Source organism: Mangifera indica, chromosome 13 (genome assembly GCF_011075055.1).
Source record: "Mangifera indica cultivar Alphonso chromosome 13, CATAS_Mindica_2.1, whole genome shotgun sequence".
NCBI lineage: Eukaryota > Viridiplantae > Streptophyta > Magnoliopsida > Sapindales > Anacardiaceae > Mangifera > Mangifera indica.
The window spans coordinates 13,546,622-13,573,268 of record NC_058149.1 but is presented as its reverse complement, the minus strand read 5'-3'; the positions used below and the strand labels follow the sequence as shown (position 1 = coordinate 13,573,268).

Here is a 26,647-nt window from a genome sequence, read left to right as displayed (position 1 = left end):
AATGGAGTCAATTTCGAAATACAAAAATGAAAAATTAACCTATTACTCTTCATTTTTCCTGTCAAATAGCGTTTTAGCAAAATCGAGTCTGCTTAACTACCGCACATCTTCCAAACCAAGTTTAATTTTCAGCCGTCCGTGTTTCAAGAATTTAAATCACAGCCGTTTATATATTTCACTCTTACTCTAAAATTTTGATATACATTTATTAAGCGAACGTCTTTATATCATTCGTGTACAATCTCAACCGTAACTCTCATATCAGAGGATGAATATGCTGCCACGTAGATTAATTTAAAAGATGCAAATATTTGCTTTCTATTTCCGAATTTATTTACTTTATTTTTCTTTTTGATTAATTTCGATCTAAAACCTTGCTATCGTGAAATCAAAAGAAACCCTAGCTCTCTTCCGTCTCTCACGGTAATTTCTTTTTTTCGAAATTAACAACAAATTAATTACGAAAATCAATAAATCTGTTAGGGTTTCAATTCGAAACCATCAGATTCGTACCCTAATACAGGTTTCGTGCCAGTGATCTCCATAATTGGTTCGAGAAATCATCGATTTGCGATTTATTGATTCAGGTACGTTCATAATTTTCTCTGTTTTAGCTAATTAGTTCAATTTGTCTGGTGAAATGATTCTACAATATGAGAGTTAGGGTTTGATTGTTTGGTTAGTAGTGTTTTAGCATTTTTAGAGATATTAGTGGTAATTTTTTGTTTGGTTTTGTTGTTACAGATCTGAAAAATGTACAATGGATTATGTAGGCCAGGGGTTTTGTGTTTTGGTTTTTAAATTGACAAATTGTTCATGGAAAATAGAATAGGAACTTGCAATGGAGCGGAAATTCCTAGGAAATCAAAATCATTGGATCTTAAGAGCTTGTATAAATCAAGAATTTCAATGGAGTCTCAGAATACGGAGTTGAAGAGAAAAATTAGTTCAGAGGATTCTGATGAAAAAAAGAGGAAAAAGAGGAGAAAGAGTAGCAAAACTGTGTCCATCAGTAGCTTAAGAAATGTTGATAATTGCAAAAACAGTTTAGATGAGGCGTATAACGGAGTTCTGGGTTCAGGTTCACATGATTCAAAGTTGAAGTTGAGTCATAAAAGGGATGACAGTGGTGGGTTAAATGCCATTTATTTGAGTTTAGATGACAGCAGTTTTCAAATCCCAAAGCGCAAACGTGGTTTTGTTGGGCGAAGAAAGGTTGAGGTTAGTCAAGAGTTGAAGCTACCGAGACAGTCTTGTAGTAAAGTGAGTGATGATGTGGTGTCTAAGGCAATGGATGGTAATATGGCTACAAAGGTTGAGTCTCCAAAGGAATTGGCTACTCAGGTTGGGTCTCCAACAGATTTGGGTGTTGGGGCCGAGTTTTTTAAGGATTCTAGTATTCATGTTTTGCGGTCAAAGGTTAAACGCAAGATGGGTTTCGATAATTTCAAGGAAAAGAGGGACAGTGAGTCAAATGTGGCTAGGCTTTTGAAGGAGGGTGCTGGGCATGCCAGTAATTCAGCGGTAAGCGGTGGTGAGTTTTCTTTGACAAAGGTAAACAGAAAAAGTGAGTCAAATTTAAATTGGTATTTGAAGGAGGGTGAGTGTGCTACTCATTCAGTTGTGAACAATCGTGAATCTTTAAAGAAGTCGAATAAAATTAGCAATTCAAATTTGGCTGGGTGTTTGAAGGAGGATGAAGGGTGTGCCAGTCAATCGGTTGTAAATAACGGTGACTCCTCTTTGAAAAAATCAAGGAAGAATCATGACAAGAGAAATGATCCCACCTGGGATAGAAGTATTGCAAAGGAAGCCAAGCCGATAATTGATACTTCTGTTGAGGCATGTGGTGATGCACTAGATGATGAAGAGAATCTTGAGGAAAATGCAGCTATGATGCTATTGTCACGATTTGATCCTAATTGCACTGGTTTCTCGTCAAATGAAAAATCCATTGCATCCATGAATGGCTTTTCTTTATTGTCGTCATCTGAACAAGACTTTTCTGGTCATGAATCTGTGTCATTTGATGCTGCTGGTAGAGCTTTACGACCAAGGACACGGCATAAAGAGAGGGGCCAGTCAAGGAAAAGGCGACATTATTATGAAATTTTCTCTGGAGATTTGGATGCATATTGGGCATTGAACCGGAGAATCAAAATATTTTGGCCTTTGGATCAGTGTTGGTATTATGGCCTGGTGAGTGACTATGACAAAGAAAGCAAGCTACATCATGTAAAATATGATGATCGGGATGAGGAATGGATTAATTTGAGAAATGAGAAATTTAAACTTCTTCTGCTTCCTAGTGAAGTTCCAGACAAGGGTGCACGTAAAAGATCCAAGATAAGAGAGAAAGGTTTAGAACAGGGAAAAGGAAGCTTGAAGCCTAGCAAAGAAAAAGGAAAGAGAGATATGACGACAAAGGATGATAAATGTATGGGTAGCTGCATGGACACAGAGCCCATCATTTCATGGTTGGCTCGATCTACTAATCGAATCAAATCTTTGCCTTTACATGCTATGAAGAAACAGAAAAGACCTGATCCATCGCTGACTTTTGAGGCGTCATTTTTATCTCATGAAGTTGTGAAGCCTGATGTTTCTTTAGGAAGTGCTTTTTTGAAAGCTAAGAATAACAAATTGGCCAGTACAGCTAAATTGTTAGACAGCTTTATTGGTGGTAGGAGGAGCGAGGAGTCTTCCTCATGTAGCCCAACTCACTCCAAAGATAGCAAACTTCCCATTGTTTATTGCAGAAGGCGGTTTCGGTCAACATCCTCAGGCAATCATGTTTCTACTCGCACACCTTCATCCATTACTTTGCTGGCCCCTTCCATTGATGGGTTTGTGGATTCGGAAGAATATGATATTTGTATGAAAATGTTGGCTCCAGATGGAGCTCTTCAGTCCACTGGTAACACAGAGCTATTGAATTTAACCATACCACTTATAGAATCAAGACAAGTGAGGTTTGAGATATGCTTCCCAGTTCTTTCAGTTCTGAAATATGCATTTGGGGCAGAGAATTTTTGGCTGCTCCGTGCTGTATTTTTGTTTCACTATGGTACAGTGACAACAATCTGGCCAATTGTTAATCTGGAGATGCTTTTTGTTGATAATATAGTTGGCCTGAGATTTTTTCTGTTTGAAGGTTGCTTGAAGCAGGCTGTAGCCTTTGTCTTCCTCGTCCTGAGAGTATTCCATCGACCTAATGAGCAGGGGAAGTATGCTGACCTTCCATTACCAGTAACTTCAATCAGATTCAAGTTTTCTTGCATTCACAATCTTGGAAAGCAGTTTGTGTTCACTTTCTACAATTTCTCTGAAATCAAGAATTCGTTGTGGATGTATTTGGACACTAAGTTGAAAAGCCATTGTCAGCTTAGTAGGCAATTATCTCTTTCCGAATGCACTTATGATAATATTAAGGCAATTCAAAATGGAAGTAATGTGTTATCCATGAATTCTTCCCTTTGCAGAGACAGCTCTCTAACCAAGGTATTCCATTTCTGTATATGTGTGTATTTCTTCTAAGGGTTGTTGGTACTTTTTTCACCTTTCTTTTTCCTTTTGGTAATATAGCATTGCTCTTTGCCTCATTGATTCTTCAAGATTTTGTTTGGTTTGAGCTTTGTGGTTTTTATTATTTTGTTCCTCATACTTTCAAATTTAAGTGGTTTAGTTAGTTGGAGAAAGTCTCTTGTTGCGTAGTAGTTAGATCTTATGGTGTTGGTGATTAATTTTTTCTGGATTAGGTACTCTGGCATACCTCTCATTGATTTTAGGGTCAATGTTAACTTGTTTAATTTTTCTGTTAATCAGGGTTTATGGAAGATGTCTAGGCAGGGTGTCTCCAGGGAATTTACTCGTGTAAAAGTCAGCCAGTTCTTCTTTCCAGACAGGAATCAAAGAAAATTTCCTCCGTTTGCTCTTTCTTTCACTGCTGCACCTTCTTTCTTTCTCAGCTTGCATCTTAAGCTGCTTATGGAACATAGAGCTGATCATATCAGCTTTCAGGGCCATGATTTGGTGGAGCACCCAGAATGTGCTGCTACTTTGATGATGGATGACTGTTCGAGTTTAGAGTACTGCTTGGACAAACATCCTGAAACTAATCATGAACATAATGCATCAAAAAGTACTCTTGAGAATAATGTGAAAGGTACCACGAGGAATGCTGTTTCTGATGGGTATGTTTCTGTTGCAAAACCTGAGTTACCGGCGGTCAGTCTCTCTGCCTGTGTTGATGGACGGTCAGTTAGATCCCCACAGAAATATGAAAATGGTGATCTGAATGGTGCTGGAACCTCTGGCAGTTCCCAGGATTGTGAAGAAACTGGTGGTCAGGCAATTGATCGGTTGCAGAGATGGCAATGCTACAGTCCTAAGTTAGAATGTGTTCGTTTTGAAAGACCTTCAGTTGACAGTGATAAAACAGATGCTGGGTCTCTTTCCCCTTTGAATGGTATCAGGGTTGAAATTCCAAATTTCAACCAATTTGAAAGACATGTTGATAGGGAATTCCGTAGCGCTCAACGCCCTACTGATTTAATTTGGAACATGAATGGTGGCATCATCCCTAGCCGAAACCCCACTGCCCCTAGAAGTACATGGAATCGAAATAGAAATAGTTTTTCATCGTTTGCATACCTCAATCAAGGATGGTCAGATGGGAAGGATGGCATTGCCCGTAATAATTTTGGTTATGGACCTAGGAAGCCACGCACCCAGGTCCCATACTCCTCCCCGTTTGGAGGATTTGATTATGGTTTGCGGAATAGAGTCCATAACCAGCAAGGGCTTCCGCATGCAAGAATTAGGAGGGCAAATGAAAAGAGATTGTCAGATGCTACTAGGGATTCCCAAAAAAACTTGGAGTTGTTATGTTGTGATGCGAATGTGCTAATTACACATAGTGACAAATGTTGGAGAGAATGTGGGGCGCAAATTGTACTAGAGCTTTCTGATCACAATGAATGGAAGCTAGCTATAAAACTTTCAGGAACCACAAGGTATTTGTATAAGGCTCATCAGTTCCTGCAACCTGGATCAACAAATCGTTTTACGCATGCTATGATGTGGAAAGGAGGAAAGGATTGGACATTGGAGTTTCCTGATAGGAGCCAGTGGTTTCTTTTTAAGGAGATGCATGAGGAGTGCTACAATCGTAACATTCGTGCTGCTTCAGTTAAAAATATTCCTATCCCTGGGGTTCACCTGATAGAGGACTGTGATGACATTGAAACTGAAGTAGCATTTGTTCGCAGTTCATCTAAGTACTTTCAGCAGGTTGAAACAGATGTTGAGATGGCTTTGAATCCATCGCGTGTATTATATGACATGGACAGTGATGATGAGCAGTGGATTATGAAAATGCGTAATTCTTCTGAATCTGACATTAGTGGCTTGTGGGAAATTTCTGAGGAGATGTTTGAGAAAATAATGGACATGTTTGAGAAGGCAGCTTATTCTCAACAGCAGGATCAGTTCACACCGGATGAAATAGAAGAGTTTATGGCTGGAGTTGGTCCCATGGACACAATTAAAATCATTTATGAGCATTGGAGGGAGAAGAGGCTGAAGAAAGGAATTCCTTTGATCAGACATCTCCAGGTAGGTACCCTGGAAGTTAATTTGACTCTTATATGTCATGACGTAATTGCTTTCAACACTTATTTGGTACCATTATACAACATAGGTATTTGACGCTGCTTGTCATTTCCTTCTTTTTCCTCTGGAATAATCTTAATAACGGTTACTTAAACCTTAATTTGCACGTCTTGAATTTATTGATGCTAAAGAACTGCCTTACCTGAAATCAAAGAATGGAAAATGAATTTGTTAAAGAGAACCATGAAACAAAGGGGAGAAAAATTGAGCTTATAAGAAAGAAGCAATATAAACAGTGTGCTCAGTCTTGTTCCTGTATCTTTCAAAAAACACAAAGAAAAAGCAAATTAATTTAGTTTGTACTGAATGATTTAAAGCAAGTTGTAAGTGCTCATTGAACCGAAGGATATAAAGTGGAAGAATAATGTCCCATGGTTATTAATTTGACACAGAGCCATAGTTTTTCTCTTTTTTGTTATCAATTTTTTTTTTTTAATATCTTTCTTTTATGTATAAAACTTGAGTAGATTGAAAAAGAAGATACAAGAAAAGAGAGGACCACTTACAAATATCGACAGAGGTATAGGAATCAAATTATAGGCCTTCACAGAACAAAATAAGAGTGGACAAGAGATGTAGTTTTAATGTGGATTGTTGTACTCTGACTTGCTATTGATTGATGCTGAATTTTGAATCATTTAGTTTTGGTGGTATATATTTCTTTGATTAAATCTGCAGTTTCATTGAACTCTGTTTATCATTATTGCTTTTTGTGCTTATATGTGTGTTTGTTTCACGTTTTATATTGATGATTTTAATACAATGAACTTGGGTGTTGTTCAGCCTCCATCATGGGAAAGATATCAACAGCAAGTGAAAGAGTGGGAGGTAGCTATGTCTAAATCTAACTGTGTCATCCCAAATGGATGTCAGGGGAAGGCTGCTCCCATTGAGAAGCCACTCATGTTTGCTTTCTGTTTGAAACCACGGGGATTAGAAGTGCCCAACAGGGGTTCGAAACACAGGTCACACAGGAAGATCTCAGTTTCTGGTCACAGCAATCTAGCCATGGGAGATCATGATGGATTTCATAATTTTGGTAACTTTTTGTACCCTTTCAAATGTTTACCAACTCTATAACATTTTTTGTTTCATTGGTGTTGTCAGCCTTTTCTTAATCTGATTTTATTTGCTGCACCAGGAAGGAGATTAAATGGGTTTGCTTTTGGGGATGAAAAGGTTGTATATACAGGACTCAACTATGAATATTTAGATGATTCTCCATTGTCTCAGACGTCACCAAGGGTATTTTCTCCCAGAGTATATTCACCACGTGATGCGGGCAGCATTAGTTGTTTCTCCATGAGCAGATATGGATTTGATAAACATCAGTACCAAAAACTTCAGAGGGGCAAGTCAAAGAAATTCAGGGTATATGAATTCTCATATGACGCACCGATGGTGTCTCCATGCAACCAACAAATGATGGGCAAGAGAAATGGAATTTATAGGTGGAATATGGGCTATTCTGAGTGGTCAAGCCAGAGACATTTACACCCAGATGGGTCTCAAAGGCATGGCCCAGGACAACTGGATGGTTCTGATCTTGATGAGTTCAGGCTGCGCGATGCATCTGGTGTGGCTCGGCATGCACATAATATGGCTAAGCTGAAGAGAGAAAAAGCGCAGAGATTGCTCTATAGAGCTGACTTAGCAATTAGCAAGGCTGTGAATGCCCTCATGATCGCTGAAGCCATTAAAGCTTCTTTTGATGACGAAAATAGTGATGGGTAGAATGACCAAATAAGATGAGATGTTGAGGAAAGAAAGCTCGCCGGCCCCCATCAACTTGCAGTTCTGCTGCCCTAAGGTCGTATACAGTTGCCATTGTCTTTGCTGGGATGGTCTCGATTTTTCCTTGTCAATGGCAGGAGGGTTTGCATTGAGGAGAGAAAATTTTGGCTTATTGCCACATGTCGTGGCAGTTCTGGTGTGCAATCTTGCGTATTTTCTAGCCACTGGTTTTTCCGTTCAAGCAGCAGGTTTACTCAGTTCGCTGCAACTGTTGTACATATCCTGCAGGGAAGGGGGTAAGGAATTTTGGCTGCCAGTCTTTGTATAGATTTTATTTTCCCCCTTCTTTTTCATGTTCCTTTTCCCCCTTAACCTTGATGTTGAAAGTAGCAGTTGGTCCAAATAATACTACACCCTATCTAATAGTACAGACCGGGTTGCATATCTGAAATAGAGGAGAGATAATGCTGTAAGTAATTTCTTCTAAATTTTCATATAGATTCATTACTGGCTTAGTATCTTTTCCTCTCTCATGTATTGTACGCGATATCTCTGGATCTCTTTAAAAACTAATGTACAAGACATGTAAGAAATCAACAGTTGGACTGCCATGTGAGGCAAAAATAATGTCAGCTCTTGCAGGGCGAAAAGGTGCCAACGAGGCGACTGTTGGGACGAATCTTTTGAATCACACTCACTTTCTAGGCCAAGTGCGATGGATTGGGTTGGGTCTGTGAGCCCACTCACTTTGTCAAAACAATCCTGGCGGGGTCTGCTGGGATTGTTTTTTAATTTTAATACCGACTCGATCGGCCCTGGTAATATTTAAATAATCCTGGACCATGATCTGCGCGAAAAAGAGAACGGGTCCACTTGATTTGTTTGTAGCTCAAATAAAAAAGTACCTAATCTGTGGTAAGTCCATGAGGTGAGAGTATACCCATCTCCCTATTTCAACGAAGTATCAGTTTTAGTAAAGAGAGAGTGTCTTAGACAAGAGTGTGATTTTTTTATAATACGAAGAAATGTATTTCTAAATCATAAATGCAGCTTGAAATTTTATATATTTGTGAAAATGGCCCCAACATGTCGTGTACAAATGTTGGGGAATTCTCGTTTCCGAAACATTTCGAAAACTTAGAAACCCTCCTCTTCCAACGTTTTCATGCAGCAGAGATTTTGTAGTATTAAAACAAGACTCCTGCTAAAGCTTGCAGCTTCGTTTCCCGCTTCTTCATGCCATTCAATTCATATGCATACATGGAGAGATTTTTAAGTGAAATAAATATAAAAAATAAAGAGAATAATAATGTTGTTTTAATAAAAAATAAATAAATAATGGCTAAATATTTTTATTTGAAAATATAAAAAAATTTACTTACAAAAAAATTAAAAAATTACAATATACAATCATCTATTGATTATTTAGTATCAAGATGTAAAAATAATATTATATTATTACTAAATAATATAAATAAATTAATAATATTATGTATACAAATAAAATACATAATTTTGTATATAAATAATAACATATTATCATATAATTAGGTAGTAATAGACTTCGGGATCAAATTATATAAAAGTAAAAATATAGAAAGTCAATCAAAAAAAGGATGAAATTTAAAAAAGGTTAGTGTGAAATTTTAAAGATTATTTTGATTTTTTTTATATATTAAACAAATAATTTTTTAAATATAAAAATATATTAAATTACTTATTTTTATACTTAAAATAATAATACAAATGTTAAGAATTCAAAAGTGGTCAAGAGATCCTCTTTGATTCCCTTGGATCCATAATTATAATTAGATAATTTTAAATTAGAAATAAAATAATATTTAATTATTATTATTTGTACACACGTAATTTTATTAATATAAAATTGAATAATTAACACATTAATCATCATTATGCGAGTGCAATATCACTAATATGCATGAGTCTAATGGTGGTGCATGAAACAGAAACTTAGTCGGGTTGTAACCGGATCAAGTACATATAGCCACCCGCAACTAAACTTAAAAATTTATTAACTGTAGAGATTGTACGTTTTCTAATTGGGGAGAGAAAATCTCGTTGGCTCCCTCCATTGCCTTCAAATTGTTCCAACGGTCTACAACCAGTCACCTTACCATTATTACCGCCAAGTTTCTCTCTCTTTCGCTCACCTTGTAACTTTTTCTTTCTCTCTCTTTAATCCTGATCGTCGATTTCCTTTTGCACACTTGTCGTCTTCTGAGTGGTGCAATACCTCCAATTGTTTCCGATTCGTCTCGCCTGTCTAGTGCAATCTCCAATTCTCCACGATTCATCTCGCCTGCCTATCTTCACTTTCTCTCACACTTCACATTCCTAGGGTTTCTGCGCTCAAATTCTTCCTGTAAATTGCCTGTGTGCCTGTGTTTGAGGTCTGCTTACTCTCTGTTTGGTTGCTCAGAAAATAAGAAAGATGGATGATGTGCTTAGTTTCTTCTTCTTTTTTTTTTTTTAAATCTTTTTCCAAAATTTGAGGAACTTCTCATAAAGCTGTTAAGTACTGTTTTTGGTGTTGGCTAAAAACAGGTCTTAATTCAATGAAGACGTCTAATCGAATAAAAGAAGAAGAGAGAATCGAAGGGATAATTCGAGGTCTCATGAAGCGTCCGGAGAATCGGACATGTATCAATTGCAATAGTTTGGTATAAACTTTTACCTGTTGAAGGCTCTTTCTCCATAATCCTACGCCATCTTTAATTAACTGCATTAATGCCGTTTATGATTGATTGAACGTTATATGATACTCCAGATGTCCATACAAACCAATGAATTGCAGAAACGTGGCATAATGAAACCATTGGATGTTTAATAAAAGAAATCTATTTCATGGAAACTTAGACTATGCTACCTGTTTCTTGTTATCAGGGACCACAATATGTTTGCACAACATTCTTGACTTTTGTTTGCACAAACTGCAGTGGAGTTCAGTAAGTGTTAGGCATAAGCTCTTATTTCTTTCGAGAGTGTATATAATCACAACACAATGGTCTTTACCATTATATGATGGAAGGAAGAAAAGATACTTATGTTTATTATATATGTGTTACAGTCGGGAATTCACACATCGCGTGAAATCAATATCAATGGCTAAATTTAGTGCAGAAGAAGTTAGTGCCCTTCAAGCAGCAGGGAATGAGGTACCATCCTTATATAATAGCTATTTATTGGGTCGTTTCTTTATCCTATCTAGTTGATGGATTTCCTTTTTGTTTTCATTTTCTCGTCATAGAGAGCAAGGCAAATTTATTTAAAGGGGTGGGATCCTCACCGTAATTCTTATCCTGACGGCAGGTATTGTGTGCATTGTTTCTTTTTCAGTCTGGAATACTTAATAAGGAATTTCTTCTGAGTCACATGTTTGCTTCCAGTAATCTTCGCAAACTTCGGGATTTTATCAAGCACGTCTATGTGGATAGAAAGTACACCGGTGAGAACAGTGGCACACTTCCAAGGCTGAGATTGGTAAATTCCCTATTTGTACCCATAATGCAAATCCAGCGCTCTTTTTCGTTTAATTTTACGACTTTGTTGTGTTAAACTTGTTGTCAACAATAATAATGAAAAAAAGAGGTAAATTAATTAGATCAGATTAATTTAGTATTGTAGGAACAGCTGTAGTTCTGGGGGCTCCTACCCATTTGTATATGCATTGTGCCTCCTTTTGCTAATAGCTCTTGTCTTCATTAGGGTGAAAATGAGGATGCCTATGAAAGCGGCTGGAAGGTTAGTAGGTATCGTATTGAATCTAAAAGTCCACGTTATGAGATCAGATATGAACTTTCTTCTAGTGAAAGATCTCATTCTGGTAGAAGAAGTAATGACAGAAATTCGGGATATCTTTCCGATGATAGAAGTCCTCGATATAACCCAGAAAATTCAAGATTTGGAGGTTACCAAAAATCCCCTGTCCGCATTGAGATTGTCGATAATAGGTTTCGAGATGTCACATCTCCAAGTGGCAGACAAACTGGCAGCCGTAACTTTACAAATGGAGATGAGAGGTCTGGGAGCGGGTCTCCTGACAGTCAAACAATCAAGAATAGCTCCAACGCCTTGGGGCCACGTTCAAAAGCAACTGATGGCAAGGATCCTGAAGGTTCTGCTAACAGTCAGGTGTGTCGATATAATTGTAGTTATGTGTTTGAAGTTTTGAGTTACGTGTTTCTTTTGATATGATGCATTTTCATCAGTATGTTTCCTTTCAAGCCTGGACTTGTGACTTGTTCTTTTGCATTATCTTAACAATTACAGATGTTATTTTCGTCCAAAAAAGCCAAGCTTCCAGAGGAATCATAAGATGACAAATATTGAAACTCATCATACCAACATTCCTTCTTGTACTATTTTGCCCTTGTTTAGCCCCGTTTACTGACCACTTATAATAGAACTGTGAGGACTATGATAGTTGTATGTTAAACTTTGAGCATATGCTTGGAGATTTGTCTACTTTCCATTCCCTCTGCTGCTTAAATTTTTTGTAATCTTGTTGGATTGGAGCTTATCATGCCCTCTTTTGTTTTGTGGTTATCATACTAGTTGTTCTGTCTGCAGAAGATTGCACTGTCTCGTGATCTGCTTAGTGATGCTAATCCAGAGGAAAATGCACCCTCCAGTAGTCTGGTTCCTGTTGATGGGAATCCGGTGGAACATCATAAAAAGAATTCAGAAAGCTTGATCAATTTCAGCGAAGATCCAGAGCCTCCTGATGCTTCCTTAGCAGCACCACAAACACAGCAAATTACTCCTAGTGATCCCGGGAACCAGCCATCAAATGAACCTTCCTCGAAGGAGACAACAAAGACATCCCCAATGCCGAATACTTTGGAATTTCTAATTTTTGAATTGTCAGCTCCCCTGGCTGCACAAAACAATGATGATGCTCCTTCAACTGTATCTGCGAGCAACATTCCTGAAGGTGGTGTGTCGTCTGTTGTGCCTTCAATGGGTGACCTTTTGGCTTCTGCACCTGCATCAACTACCAATATGGCTTTGCAACCATATGGGATTTCTGTTGCTTCATCAGCTTTTCCATTAGGACAGATGTCAACAGTACCCAGTAGTTTTGGCGCTTCTCCAACTGCCTCTACTGCTAATATGTTGGTGCATCCATCTGAAGGAAACATGGCCGTGAGTGGTGTTTCACCAGCTCCACCTTCAGAAAAGATGGCATTAGTTAGTGTTAGTGACTCTCTAACTGCTTCATCCAACAGCACTGTGCCAGTTGCTCCTTTGCTTGCAGGTTCTCCACAGGCAGCACCTGATATTAATGTTGAACCTACTCTCAAAGTTCCTGATGGGCAACAATTGAGCAGCATGCAGCTATATCAGCCTATGCCATCCTCTGATACGGATAATAGAAGTTCTGCACAGCAGACTGCTACCCCTGTTGAAGATGTAAATAACCAGGTCTGTTTCAGAGTTGATTTGAAAATATCTCTTTAGAAGAGACATCATGGAATTTCTTAACTTTTTGTGTCATAAAGACATGGGAGTGTGTTTAAATATAGATATTTTTGGTAGAATTTTCATGAATTTTAGTTTTAACATTGTAGATGTATCTAGTAACCGTAATATTTATAATTCTTGAGAAATTATGAAAAGTTAGTAGATTCATCTCAGTATTAAAGTGAATGAACACAAATATACCTTTTTCAATATCTTTTGTTAAAATGTAAAATTTATTTTTTCAAAAATCTTTTTTGTTTGAGTGAAATTATCATATTCCCAATTATTAAGAATTGCGATATACTTAATATTCAATTTAGAGATTCTGATGAATGTAGTAAAATTTTGAATTTTTTTTTTAATTAGAAAATAGTTATACCAAAGAGATGAAAATTTCATAAACATGTTGCTCCTGTGCATGTGCAGCTATCGTTATCAGCACTCGTCCCTTACAGTCAAGGACCTTCTGGGGATTCCGCTGAACAGTCATCTGAAACTGTCTCACGAGCAGTCCAAGACACCACTTCCAAAGTTGGATCTAAGCTTGTTCATGTGGAATCAAAGTCTACTGGAAGAAAGGAATTACCAGCGGTGATCGCCTTGTCTTGTGAAAATTTTCTGAAAAATTTAAATTCTTTTAATAACGTGGATCTGATTCTTTGCAGGACCTTTTTACTGCAAGCTATGGACCTGCACCAGTTCCTCATTGGCAAACTGTTAACACTCATTCGATGGGATACGGAATGCAGCAGTATTCTAATCCAATGGTATTGTACAAAAGATGACTAGTCAAATAAATGCTTTGTTAATTCTTGATAAAGATAATCCAGGTACTGATCCGTCACTATGGATCTATGTTTGCAGATTATGCCAGTTTATCCCATTCAATCAAGATCCACAAACCCATTTGACGTTCACAGTGAAACAGCTCAAACGCAAGTGCCAGCAGTAAGCACAACATTCAAACTGATACTGCTTGTGTTAAACAGAAAATGATTGACATATTTAAATTTTAAACCCCAATCCCTAACAATTGATCTCAGTAATGAATTCAACTGAGAGTATAAATCATATCTCTGGTGCTCGTGTATATAGACATGAACTAACCATGAAGCAAGAGATAAACCTTGTGACCTGTTGATATAATTGATGCGATTGTGCAAAGATTTATATGGGGATAATTAATCAATATAAAGATGGCAAATATGGATCTTTCAAAGTGGTCGGTAAAGCAGGGAGCTCATGTGAATTTATAGCATCAAGAGAGTTCTTATAATGAATTATTGCCATTTCAAGAATGGAAAGCTTTTATTTATCTAATTTTAAAATTTTGAATTGGAAGAGATAAAACTTGTTAAACCTTGAAAACTTTGTTATTTGCTATGTAGTTTCCATCTATGGCGTCTCTGCAAGGATCACTTCCTAACGCAGGCTTACTGCATACATCAAATGCTGGTGCTCATTCTCTGGGGTTAATGTTGCCACAATCATCATCTTATGCATCCGCAGTGCACCCAAAATCCAGCTCATTTTCATCAAATATGTCTCCAAGTAAAATCATTTTGCCATCCTCTATTCTGCTAAGAATTTATTGTTTTGGTCTGTTGTTAAACTTTTGTCATTTCAGGCGCATTCATGGGGCAACAAGTACATACAAATATGGCATCTTCAAGGTAACATTTTCTTCACAGCTGACTTAATTATTCTTTCTTTTGAAACTAATTCTGCTCAATTTGCGACCACTTTTATGATTAAAAAATAACTAAATGCAATCATTTGGTTTCTGTGACATTTTTTTATAAAGATGATTCTGCATCTTTAAATAATGAATTTGGGGATTAATGAATTCTCAAAATTACTCTCCCTATATACAATTAGTGTTGGTTGTATTTGTCCTCTGTATTAGATGTTTCTCTCTCTATATATATATATATAAATCGGCTCTATCAAAAAAGCATTTACCCGAGTTTTCTTGAGTTTCATTGAAGACCACAAGGAGTTAATGGTTTTGGCAGTGATTTTACTGTTTTGGGCTCCTCAATCACACCACGGCTACCAACAGGCGGATACTCTTTACCTAGCACCACAAATTCTTTTTCTTCGATGGGAGGAAATCCATTCGGATAGTGGATTAGAAAGAATACAGTTTCTTACAATCTAGTGTCAGTACTGTTTAGGACTCCGAGCATCTGTAGGAAGTGGCTCATCTTTGATATGGTTGGCAAACAAACGAAATCAGATCACTGAATTGGTGGTATATATCTTCTAAACTCCAGCCAAAAGGAAAAGAACATTTCAAAAGACAGCAAGAAGCATTGAAGTTATCATTGCAAACCCAGCTACTGTCAAAGTTCATGGTATTCTTTATGAACTTTTCATTATAGTTACCACCTTGTGAGCTTATTGTGTCTTTGCTGCTTTCTTCTTGTTGCATATCGTCATTGAGATTACTTGATAGTACTATATTGTTTGAACCAAGAAACTGTATATTTACTAGTTAAAGATACAAATATGTAAATATCTTATTTATCTGGTTAGAGAATCTGCACAATGAACCATAATTGTTTTCTTTTGTATTCAAACCATCTTTCAGATTGTTCGACATGAATGAACACTCTGAACATGAGAGGAGGCAGAGATAAAGTGTCGATCGAGTAGGATCCAGAAATGTGAAGTATTTTATTTTAGAGTTGATGATAGATAACAAGGGACCAAGCAGGGACTACACAAGTTCTCAAAACAGCTAATGAATCAGCCATGTATCTGGATTTGCTTGGAGGTACATGTATATGTATGTAACTATGTCATCAGTATTCCTTCATTACTGTGTCTAGTACAATTCATGATCATATAAAAGTTGATTCTTGCAGTTCTTTATTTCCATCATCATGTTCAATATTTCTGGAATCTGAGTGTCTGTTTAACATGCCTAGACATTTATTCACTACTCAGAACATTTCTAGCATTCTACTATGGAGTTCCTCATATCCGTATGGTAGAACAAGACCAATCTCCACTGAAACTTCTGAGCTTAAGAATCACATGCACCACGATCCCACACACAAAGCCAAGAGCTGCACCCGAGCCCACCAGTGAAACAGCTGTGGAAATAAGCATAACAAAAGCTTCCTCTTTTGACTGCATATCCCTGGAAGCCATAGCCAGTTCGATCCCTGCAAACAACAGCAGAACTCCCAATACCCCAACTGGGAATTGATCCAAAATCTTCACCAATGAACTTCCCAAAACCAAACCCAGCACCAATTTGGCTGCGCCGAGAAGGGCCACACACCCGCCGCTCCTCCCTCCAAATTTGTACTGCCCTGCCAGTCCTCCGGCGCCATGGCAACATGGCATGGCTCCAAACCAACACCCTACTAAGTTCATCAGCCCTACTGTCACGGACACCGATGTGGCGGAAAAGTCCTTCCCTGGAAAAAGATCAGATGACAATTTGCACACAGCAATCACCGAGTTTAATACTGATAAAGGAAGTTGAGGGATAGTCCCTTTAACAAACCCTTGTTTCCATGCATGCTTGGTTATTTTCACAACTGCAATTGAAGATGGTCCAAATTTAACATCTTTCACCACCTCAGGCCTTCTTATAAAAGCCAAAACCACACCCAATATAAATACAATAAAAGCTGAAGGAAGTGAAGCTATAACTTCCCTCAACCTTCTCCTTCTCCTTGCCCATGGCCTCTCTGCAACACAGCTACTTTCTCCTTCACCATCACTTTCCTCACCTGCACCATTAACAATGACTATAAAACAAGCACACACAATTGCCAAAACCAACCCATCCAGCCCCAACCAAGGCCTATCTCCTTTAGATTTTGACTTCGAAAAATCTTGAACTTTTCTTATATACTTAACAGCACTCATTGCAAATGAAAGCCCTTGTGAAAGCTGAATCCCTCTAACAACAGGCAAAGGAATAACCTTGTAAGCCAATTGCATCAGCCTTGTAACACCCAAGACCAACAAAATTCCACCTGTACATATTCCAGCTGCCATAATCTCTGGAATACTAAAATCTGAACCGTCTGATATAGCAACAGCCGCAATTGATTTCATGGGCTGAACGGGCATTGGGACACCATAAATGACACCAGTTACAATGTTGTAGAGACCAGTGAATATCAATGTGGTGCCCAAGTTAAGATCCTTGGCCAGTGTCAAGGCCAAAACTATAGGAATATACGTGCCCAAGTCCCCCATCGCACCATTTACCTCCGCCCATTTGGATGTAAAGGCCAGATTTTTGTTCACTTTGTGTATGATTTTTTCTGCAGAATTTGACGGAGTTTCTGGTGAAATCTGGGTAGTTTGGCTATTTGGGATTTGCTGGTTCTGGAAGTCCATGGTAGACATTTGAAAGTAGTGGAGAATGTAAAGGAAAGAGGTTTGTTTTTATACTTCCTAACAAAGTGAATGTGTGCCGTTAATTGTGGCGAATCGATTCTTCTCTAATAGATCAAGAACCCTTATTAATCATCAAAAAGCGAATTCATTCCCAAAGAATAGGCAATCCTTAATATTCCAATTTATGCCTCACTATTATATGAGAATTGTTGTGCGCATCCAATTTTTAAACATAATTTTAAGTATTTCATTAGATAGTTAGATGATATAATTGAGTGTTATTTTATTTTTAATTTAAGATTATTTAATCATATGATAAAATATCTAAATATTTAATTAAATATTCAAAATTAGATATACATAATTTTTATTACTATTTTCTCATAAAGGATTGAACATGATGCTTGTAATATTGTATTGAAAGTTGATTTAAAAATAATTTACTTGTAATATAAGGGTCGATAGTAAAAATTTTGTAGTTCTTTGGTGCCCTTTCATATTCGGCAAAGGACATTTTCTCTAAACCCAATTCAAATGACTCTAGGAAATTGCCTTTACACTCCTACATAGGGTTGCAAATGAATTGACCTATTAATGAGATTATGATTTGATTCAATTATTGTTAAATCAAACTCAAGTTTGTTATTAGTCAATTTAGTGAGTTCGTGAATTCACGGCTCTTTCAAATAAAATATAAACAAATCTTAAAAATATAAAACTTTGCACTTACACAATTAAAGTTAAAAATATATATATTTTTTGCTTAAGCTCAAGTCAAAAAAATTTTCAACTCAACTTTATGCAATACAATCAATAGAACTTGAGTCAAGCATATTTAGGTCAACTTTGTTGCAACACCTCTCTCATGTAAGTGCATGCGTAATTTAAAAATTCAGTACAATCTCTCCTTAATTATAGATATTTTTTTTATGCATTTTAAACTTTTTTTTTAATATTAAAAAAATTGTAGTTGAGATGGAGTTTAGATTTTTTATAGGTCCACCCCAAATAAGGGTATTAATTTAAATCTTAAGGGAGCGTTTGGTTTGGATAATATTTTATTATCAAAATAGAAAGATTATCTTGAAGATAGATTACTTAGAAGATTAATAAGTATAAATGATTACTATATTTGATAAAATTTAGTAAGTATAAATAATTATTGTGTTTGGTTAAAGGTAATAAAAGAATACTAATAAATTATTTTACTTAAATACCTTTGAATATAACTATTTTTAAATATTTGTCATATTAATTAAGTATAAATTTATTTGTGTCTCAAAAAATTAATAAATAATAATATAATTATAATAAAATCAAAATTATCTTGGTACTCTTTAGATACTTAAGGTGAATGTGGTAATCAGATTATCACCTATATTACTTTTAACGTCAGTATTGGTAATAGAAAATTACTGTAATATTTTATTACTAACCAACCAAACAAGAGAATAAAAAATAGATTACCAAAATAATATTTAAATGTTAGAACCAAACGCCCTAAGGTTTGTTCAAAATTAATAAATTTAAAAATAATTTAATTTTAAAACCGGTTCAAATCGAATATAAATACAAATATTTAAATTAACCCGGTTTGTACTTAGCCCTTCATGAGAATGGGCCTAATCCACAACTTGTTGGGACTTTTATATTTCTCTGGATAAAAGCTCGACGTTTTATTGATTTTTTTTTCAAATCTTAAAAAATTAAATTCAGAAAACTAACCAGCCCTTAACAATTAAATTTACCTTATAATTGGCCTTCCAGAAAATGTTATCGGTTCTTTCAAGTTGGGTTGGACGCAAAATGGGCTCAATTTCAGTTTCAGCCATGATCAATTGCAAGCCCAAATGTAATTCTGTACGTTTATCCGCCGCCGCCGGCGGCGAACTGTAAAAAGTAATTGAATTATCGACAAAATTTAAGTTCGAAGTTGAAATTGACCTTGTTTCCATCACAGTCTGAATGAACTCGTAAGAGTATCATGTGTATGAACTTGGAGTGGAGAAACCCTTTGAATCAACCTCTCACAATGGCTCTAAATTAATAATTGGAAATCAATTTCTCCATTGAGTTCCTGATTTTCACTTCCTCGCACTTTCCCAATTTCATCTATTTTACGGTACTTGTGGGTTTCTGATTTTATGAAGATAGCTTTTTCTCCGATTGAAATTGACTTTTTATTTTGCTAATTTTCTTGTTTTATTTTCTAGTAGACTGAGTTCAGGACTTTATAAAGTAAGCATGAAGGGTCACGAAACCAAGGTAATATTTTTGCTATACGACTAATATTTGGTGAAGTTTTAATTTTCTATGCTGGGCTTTGGTTCTTTTTAAAATTTTTCAATGCACTTCAAGTATTTACGTTAAGTACTGCATTTGCTGATTGTAGTTTGCTTGAAAAGTTTCAATAAATCACTGTGTTTTTAGAAATTTGGGATACAATGCAACACTTGAAACTCTTATCAACTCCCAACTTTGAGAAAATTTTTAGATTAATTTTAGCAGGAGAATTGTTTACGTTTCTTACCTTCCTTAGGTATATGTAATCCCAATCTAGCATGTTTCTTATGCTAAATTGCTGATTTCGAATTTTAAGATTTCATGGATAGGTTTTTTTAGTGAAGGAAATGACATTGCTTAGTTTGCTCAGGGTTTTTTCTTTTATGATGTTTGGTATCTATCTAATTAAGTTTTTTCTTTGCATACTTATAGGCTTATACTTTTCTCTTATGTTTCATGTTTTGAATTGCAGATGCCAAGAATGGAAGACATTCTTAACCTTCCAGTGCAAGATCCTCCTTGTGCAGAGTTTTCTGCTGCTGATATAAAATGGGTAAAAGTTGAAGGTGGTCGCCAAGGTGGGGATGATATTGCTCTAATTCCTTTTGCTAGAGTGGATGATTTTGTGAAAGGAGAATCATCCAATGCAGAATGCCCAGCTAGCTTCCGCATTGAGTCAAGGAGGAAAAGATCTGAAGGGAGCATCAGTAAACCAAGGGTTGATGGCTATCTTGAATATACATTGTATGTTCTTTAAATGGCACTTGATTGGACCGTTTAGTTTATTATTATTTTTTTATCAAATGAGTTGAAATGAAGATCAGTGTATAAATGATATTGTTTGGTTTTGATTTTGGGATTTGCTATTTGTTAACAGTTATAGAAAGGAGTCTTATAATTTAGGTTGTCAACTGTGGATGTTGCCGCAAGATGTGTTTTTTTCCCTCAAAATCCTATCACTCATACATAATAATATATAACATGAACATTTGGAATGAATTATTTTAACATAACAACCCTTAATTGCACTCAAGTAGTTTTCCAAAATAAATTATTTCTGAGAATTAAATTAGTTCTCATGGTAATTTTGCAGATACTGGTGTTCGTATGGTCCTGAAGACTACCGGGATAGTGAGTCCAGCAATGCAGATGGCCCAAACATCAAACCTCCAACTGGGAAAGGGAGTAGGCCAGGGAGACGGCACATGATGAGAGGTTGCCTTTGCCATTTTACTGTGAAGCGCTTGTATACCCGCCCTCTCCTTGCTCTAATTATTTATAATCAAAGAAACCATGTCGACAAAACAGGGGCCCCATGTCATGGGTTGCTTGATAGGGATGCCTTAGGGACAAGAGCTATGTATGCACCCCGAATCTCAGAGGATTTACGCCAGAAAGTGATGTCTATGCTTTATGTTGGAATATCTTTGGACACTGTGATTCAACATCACATGGAATTAGTGCGGGGGCATGGTGGCCCCCACAACCGTGATGATTTTCTCACTCGAAATGATGTTCGTAACATTGAAAGAGTCATTCGAAATACTTCTCATGAATTACATGCAGATGATTTATGTGGTGTAAGAATGTGGGTGCAGCGGCATCAGAAGAATGTTTTTTTCTTCCAAGATTACTCTGCTTCAGACCCATTTATATTGGGGATACAAACAGACTGGCAGCTGCAGCAGATGCTTCATTATGGAAATAATGGTTTGATAGCCTCCCATTCAACTTTTGGCTTTAAGAAACTTAAGGTACTCTACTTTCTTCTGCTTCAAGCTTCCTTGACCTTTTTGTAGCTTTTATAGGGATTAACTGTAAATTATGTCAAGTCATGATTCTGCAATCATCTATCCGAGCCAAATTCAGAATTATGAAATTACATAATGAGGATACACTTAGAAAATAAAGTATAAACAGTCTTCCACCCAAATTCAGAATTATGAAATTATGTGACATTTAATATTCCTGACATTGTACACTTTGTACGAAATTGTAGAGTTTAAATCATCTTATTTGACCAGACATTTTGTTTCTGTAGTCATTATGCTTAGATTTTCAGGAACAATTGGTTTTTCTATGTTACAGTACTCTGTTTGCTACATTTGAATTAATTGCTATCAATTTTCTTTTTTTCCTTTGACAGTATCCCCTGTCTACTTTAGTCGTTTTTGACTCATCCCAAAATGCAATTCCAGTTGCCTGGATCATTATTTCCTCATTTGTTGGTCAATATATCCATAAATGGATTGGTCCCCTTGCTGAAAGAATTCGAACCAAGGACCCTAGATGGCGACTTAATGCCTTCTTAGTGGATGACCCTTCTTTTGGTATTTCTACAATAAGGTAAATTTTTTTACAGAGGGCTTTGAAATTTATTCAACAAATTGTTTTTTTTTTTTTTTAAAAGAGGGGCTAGACAATGCCAACATCTTGTTTGCAGAGAGAATTTTCAATGTCGGATCCTACTATGTGTCTGGCGTGTTCGTCGTGCTTGGATAAGAAACCTTATAAAGAAATGCTGCAATCTTGATGTGCAACAAGAGATGTTTAAGCACTTGGGTTGGATTTTGTATTCCTCCAGAAGTGGGCCAAATGGCATGGAGACAGTTGAAGAATTCATGCAAGTTTTTGTGGATCAATGTGCCTTTATGGATTATTTTAAGAGCAGATGGTTACCATATATAGGTGTGTGTTCATTTATACTTTAATTTTTGTTTTCCCAAAAAAACAGTTTGGAGGTCCCTTGATGCATATAATATCTTTGGTTGAATGCATGGACAGGAAGCGACTTCTTTGTCTCTCTTGTTGGCCACCTAGAGCAAAGCCTAAATTCTTGACCAGATAGGTATAAATGACCAATCAAAAATGATTTAGTGTCCTAAACTTTGTGATGGGATTAGGAAATAATGCAATTGAAATCATAATTAAATATTATGATAGGATTAGGAAATAATGGAATTGAAATCATTATTAAAGATTATGATAACATTATAATTGAATTAGTTTGAGAGAATCATAGAATTTGGTAAGTTTGAATTATGATAAGATTTTAGGATATGAGAGAATAAAAGGGGCAGCAGCAGGAGGAATAAAGAGGGGAAGAAAAATATTGTCTTTTAGGCAGCTTAGGTTGTGGGCAGCCTCTCAGGGCTGGTTGGGAGGTCTCCGACACCTTGAATGGCCGGAAATGCTGCTCGAATTGTCAGCCTGTTTTAAATTCTGTCAACCGGTGAATGTATAAATGTCGTGTTTTCCAAGGGGCTGGTCTTGTGCCCATTACCCCACTGAGAGGAGTGATTTGCTAGCTTCACTACCTGCATATGTCAAAGAGGCCAACCTTATAAATATGAATTCTTGAAGTTCCTTTTTTTTTTTTTTTTAAATTGAAGATTAACTAATCTGGTTTTGAGGCCATGGCCCTTAGAGGCATTTTGAGCTGTTACATTGGTCTCAATGCATTTCTTGTCTTGCAGATACGTGGGTTAATAGTATACGTTCTCTCCCCGTGGCCAGTCCCGAGCCCCTTGCTGCAATTGAGTCCTATCACCTTCGGTTGAAATCCAAGCTCATTAATGAGAGAAATGCAAATTATTGGTCAAGAGTTGACTGGTTGATCCACGTCTTGACCACTGAATTTCACTCCTTATATTGGTTAGATCAATATACTACAGAGACTGGTTATTTTGCAAATCTGAGGGATGACTCTTTCTCAACAAATGCTTGGTATCAAGCTCTGCATATCCCGGATGTCAATGTAGTATTAGATGAGCAAAATCTCCAATTTGCAAAAGTCATTTCTCAAGCTGATAGAACTGTGGCATATACAATTTGGAACCCTGGTTCAGAATTCTCACTCTGTGATTGCACCTGGTCAAGGCTGGGAAATGTCTGCAAGCATGTCATCAAGTTGGCAATTGTATGTAAAAGTCGGCAGGTTGCAAGGCCATTATTGGCAGCTCAAATTTATAGGCAGACATTGCTTAACCTTCTTCAGAACCCCCCAGATGATCCTCTAGTCCTTGAGCATGCTATTCTACATGTAACACGCTTGCAGCAGGATATAAAAGGTTTGGAAGAATTGTCTAACAGTGGGGTGCTCCAGCCATTACCATTTGAGGTGAACCCTCAAATGGCAGTCAATCTCCAGCTGTTCCCCCGTATTCATTGATTGGGCCATTGAAAATGTGCTTAAATATGCCTTTGAACCAATCTATTCTGCTTGTGGAACCAAAGTTCTGATGAGGTTCTGAAGTTCTGTTCTTTGAATCATTGGACCTGGAAAAGCCAAAAGAGTGTTGCATTCTAATAGTCTGCAGCTTCAGGCTTTTTAACCAGAGATGAAATCTCAAATGGCAGACAATCTACTGTTTAGCTTGCATCTTCATTTATTCACATGCTGAAGGTAATTAACTATTTCTGCGGAGATTGCAGCTTTACTGCCTGTAGGACAGTCGTTTTTGCTGTGGTTGCAAAGATTTGTTTTTTTCCGCTCGACATCTCACATGAGAATGAATTAGATTTTGCACCTTCTTACCTGAAGAAGCCAAATATTTTATCATGATGAAATATGGCATCTCTGCCTATGGAGGTATATACTATTGCTTTACTGCTCAGAATTGCTCCAACCACATCATTATTGCACTTCTACCTGATTATGCCATATATAAGAAAGAAGTTTGGTCTCTTGTTTTTGATCAGTTATGCATTTTGAGCCTATTAAGTGTTGTATTTGACAAGTTTGGCTTAATAACTCTTCCTTTCAACTGCAGTGAATGGAAAATGGAGGATCCATAATTCTCAGCTTTCTGATGATTGAGTCCATAAAGCATGTTTGCTGATTATTTAGACCTTGCTGAGGTAAGAATAAATCCTAATCCTTTATTATTTAGACTATGGAACCTATGAATTGATTATAAGTTTGTGAAAGCTTTGCAGACTTCAGGCTTATATTGAGTCCATAAAGCATGTTTGCTGATTTAAAAAACCTTGCTAAGCTAGCAAAGTATTTTTCTGCGGTAAGATTCTGCTCTTACTTTTGCTCGTTTTTCACTGTTAGTTTTTTATAGCTAAATAAACTGAAAGTATTGTTTGATTGTATTTTTACAAGTAAATTAATTGTTTTGGCGTGGTTAATAATCTTTTTTGTTTTTTTTTTTTTGCTACTAACAAGACTAAGGTCAAAATATTAATAGATGTATATGTAATTAATTGTATTTGTATGTTTGAACTTAAGTGGAGATAAATTTATAACTGTGATAAATTCATTTCAGGGAATTCTATATGTAGTCCAATGGATCTTTAATTCTGATGCAATCCCAACAATCAACCAGTTAACACACTCTTAGATCTACTCCAAAGCAACAACCCACAAGATTAGATTCAAACAATTCTTTGTTACTCACTGCAGACCTTGCACTCAACTAACATAATGATAGAAACTTACAAAAGAAGAGACTAAGAACAATAATCTGGCAGATTTGGGAGTGCCAGTGCTCTCCCAGAAAGGCAGAAGCTTGGGTCCTAACAAATTATTAATTACCCCATTTTTTATTATAGTCCTATATTCAATGTTTTGGTAGAAGTTAACTGTAACTTTTAACGGATGTCTACCATAGCTTGTTGTATTGAATGTGAACAATTATAAATTATACTGGAAATTTTCAGACCATCAGCTTTTGTAGGATATCTTTCTGGTAGGTGTTTCATTAACTATATTACTGGCATGGTGAGGATAAGAAGAATATTTGAGGGAACAACTTAGTGAATTGATCAAAAAACTGTGTCAAAACTATTGAAACTTCTTATATCGCTTTTTCTTGAACTATAATGATAAATGATTTGCATAGAGCTATATACCTTCTAGAGGATGGCTATATACCTCTGTCATTAAGTTGTAGTACCTGCAATGTGTTCTGAATTGTTATGTTGACATTGAGGTAGAGCTATATACCTTCTAGAGGATAAAATTCTTGAAATTGTAGATCATTCACAAATTACAATTATGCATTAATAAATGTGGATATGACCAGAACCGAGCTCGAGTTTGGCCCGAATAAAAAATAGTTCAATTTAAGTTTGTCGAGTCAAAGATAAAAGTAGTTCGAATTTAGCTCAGATGAAAAATGATTTGGTTCGAATTCATAGTACGAATTTGTTGGTGGAGTTCATTGTTCTTTAACAAATCGATATTGTTTTGACAATTATTTAACATAACTCGAATCGAGCCAAGAGCCAAGTTTGAACTGATTCAAGTTATCCGTTTCCCTCGCAAGTTGGACTTAGCCAAACTCATTTTAGCTTGAGTTAGACTTTGTTTCAAATACAAGTTGACCTTCTTAGCTTAGCTCGATATAAATAAATTCGAGTCGAGTTAAATTAAATCAAACCAACTTTCAAGACCGAACCAATTCAATTCAGATTACCTTTAAATCCTTCAACTGCCAAAACCCTAAAGGCAGTAGTCTTTTATTTAGCTGGGTGTTATATGAGTAACTAACAGTTAAAGCTCTTGTGCATTACTAGCATAGCTTCTTTTTGGTTGATGAGAAAGAAATAGGTTCAGTAGAGAACCAAATCTTTAAAGATATGAAATTGACTAGCTTCTTTTTTTTCTAATAACTTAGCTATCGGTTTCCTCTGTAGATTCTGCCGCAACTTTTATTCTATTCTTTTAATGCTTGGGATTTTTTTTTTTTTTGGTCATTGTGCTTTCACCTTTTGCAGTAAAAGCATTGTCCCAAGTACCTTGTCAACGTATAAGACATACTCATGCTGCTAATTATATATGTTTTGTGAATATATGTGAAATGATTCCAAATTTATAAGGGTGTAATCAAGGCAAGCTAAATAGTGCTTGGCTCGAGTTTGGTATGATTACTGTAAGGGAGAGTTTGAGCTCACCGAGGTGATAAGATCTCAGCTTGAGCTTGATATATAAATGGTTGACTTGAGCTTAGCTAGAAAATTATATATAAAACCCTTTAATTTCTAAAATATTACATTTAAACTTCCTAACTTATAAGATTTTGGGGGTCTGGATGCAAGTTTAAAACTTTTAGGGATTTATTGATATTTTATTTGAGTCAAGTATTAAGCTTGCAAA

General features: G+C 36.3%; 4 protein-coding genes across 12 annotated transcripts; 3 read left to right on the top strand and 1 right to left on the bottom strand.

The window, feature by feature from the left end:
* Nucleotides 1–352: 352 nt before the first annotated feature.
* LOC123194340 lies at nt 353–7,927 on the top strand. Its single transcript, XM_044607519.1, has 5 exons — nt 353–587; nt 745–3,501; nt 3,826–5,616; nt 6,457–6,712; nt 6,815–7,927. The coding sequence occupies exons 2-5, from the start codon at nt 817–819 to the stop codon at nt 7,405–7,407; spliced, it is 5,325 nt and encodes a 1,774-aa protein (XP_044463454.1). The 5' UTR covers nt 353–587; nt 745–816; the 3' UTR covers nt 7,408–7,927.
* Nucleotides 7,928–9,512: 1,585 nt separating this feature from the next.
* Nucleotides 9,513–17,440, top strand: LOC123193865 (probable ADP-ribosylation factor GTPase-activating protein AGD14). 6 transcript variants are annotated; one of them, XR_006497159.1, is made up of 16 exons: nt 9,513–9,818; nt 9,973–10,088; nt 10,312–10,373; nt 10,496–10,583; nt 10,676–10,737; nt 10,815–10,908; nt 11,134–11,559; nt 11,998–12,852; nt 13,318–13,482; nt 13,557–13,658; nt 13,756–13,839; nt 14,280–14,442; nt 14,519–14,564; nt 14,880–15,248; nt 15,485–15,670; nt 17,190–17,440. XR_006497159.1 is itself a non-coding variant. In XM_044606939.1 (14 exons), the coding sequence occupies exons 2-14, from the start codon at nt 9,984–9,986 to the stop codon at nt 15,531–15,533; spliced, it is 2,301 nt and encodes a 766-aa protein (XP_044462874.1). In that variant the 5' UTR covers nt 9,513–9,818; nt 9,973–9,983; the 3' UTR covers nt 15,534–15,760. The 6 variants fall into 6 exon arrangements, 1 of the variants encoding a protein (XP_044462874.1); XR_006497157.1 differs by lacking the exon at nt 17,190–17,440 and having other exon boundaries at nt 15,485–15,760; XR_006497161.1 differs by lacking the exon at nt 17,190–17,440 and having other exon boundaries at nt 9,514–9,818; nt 14,907–15,248; nt 15,485–15,760.
* Nucleotides 15,623–17,268, bottom strand: LOC123193866 (molybdate transporter 1). The gene has a single exon (XM_044606940.1). The coding sequence runs from the start codon at nt 17,266–17,268 to the stop codon at nt 15,874–15,876; it is 1,395 nt and encodes a 464-aa protein (XP_044462875.1). The 3' UTR covers nt 15,623–15,873.
* A 1,627-nt stretch (nt 17,441–19,067) lies between the features above and the next one.
* On the top strand, nt 19,068–25,213 carry LOC123194859. Of its 4 annotated transcripts, none has more exons than XR_006497338.1 (10): nt 19,068–19,381; nt 19,476–19,524; nt 20,015–20,286; nt 20,636–21,296; nt 21,689–21,888; nt 21,986–22,230; nt 23,019–24,133; nt 24,315–24,402; nt 24,481–24,560; nt 24,816–25,213. XR_006497338.1 is itself a non-coding variant. In XM_044608333.1 (7 exons), exons 2-7 carry the CDS (start codon nt 19,504–19,506, stop codon nt 23,711–23,713), a joined length of 2,094 nt encoding a protein of 697 aa, XP_044464268.1. In that variant the 5' UTR covers nt 19,068–19,381; nt 19,473–19,503; the 3' UTR covers nt 23,714–24,011. The 4 variants fall into 4 exon arrangements, 2 of the variants coding, with proteins under 2 accessions (XP_044464268.1, XP_044464269.1); XR_006497339.1 differs by having other exon boundaries at nt 24,473–24,560; XM_044608333.1 differs by lacking the exons at nt 24,315–24,402; nt 24,481–24,560; nt 24,816–25,213 and having other exon boundaries at nt 19,473–19,524; nt 23,019–24,011.
* Nucleotides 25,214–26,647: the final 1,434 nt, after the last annotated feature.

Coding starts and splice junctions, on each gene's coding strand:
- LOC123194340 (XM_044607519.1), top strand. CDS start 817: ATGGAAAATAGAATAGGAACTTGCAATGGAGCGGAAATTCCTAGGAAA. Junction 5,617..6,456: donor CTTTGATCAGACATCTCCAG/GTAGGTACCCTG, acceptor GGTGTTGTTCAG/CCTCCATCATGGGAAAGATA. Junction 6,713..6,814: donor TGATGGATTTCATAATTTTG/GTAACTTTTTGT, acceptor TTGCTGCACCAG/GAAGGAGATTAAATGGGTTT.
- LOC123193865 (XM_044606939.1), top strand. CDS start 9,984: ATGAAGACGTCTAATCGAATAAAAGAAGAAGAGAGAATCGAAGGGATA. Junction 13,483..13,556: donor GAAGAAAGGAATTACCAGCG/GTGATCGCCTTG, acceptor GATTCTTTGCAG/GACCTTTTTACTGCAAGCTA. Junction 14,565..15,484: donor ACAAATATGGCATCTTCAAG/GTAACATTTTCT, acceptor ACCATCTTTCAG/ATTGTTCGACATGAATGAAC.
- LOC123193866 (XM_044606940.1), bottom strand. CDS start 17,268: ATGTCTACCATGGACTTCCAGAACCAGCAAATCCCAAATAGCCAAACT.
- LOC123194859 (XM_044608333.1), top strand. CDS start 19,504: ATGAAGGGTCACGAAACCAAG. Junction 20,287..20,635: donor GGCTATCTTGAATATACATT/GTATGTTCTTTA, acceptor GTAATTTTGCAG/ATACTGGTGTTCGTATGGTC. Junction 22,231..23,018: donor CAGATGGTTACCATATATAG/GTGTGTGTTCAT, acceptor CTTGTCTTGCAG/ATACGTGGGTTAATAGTATA.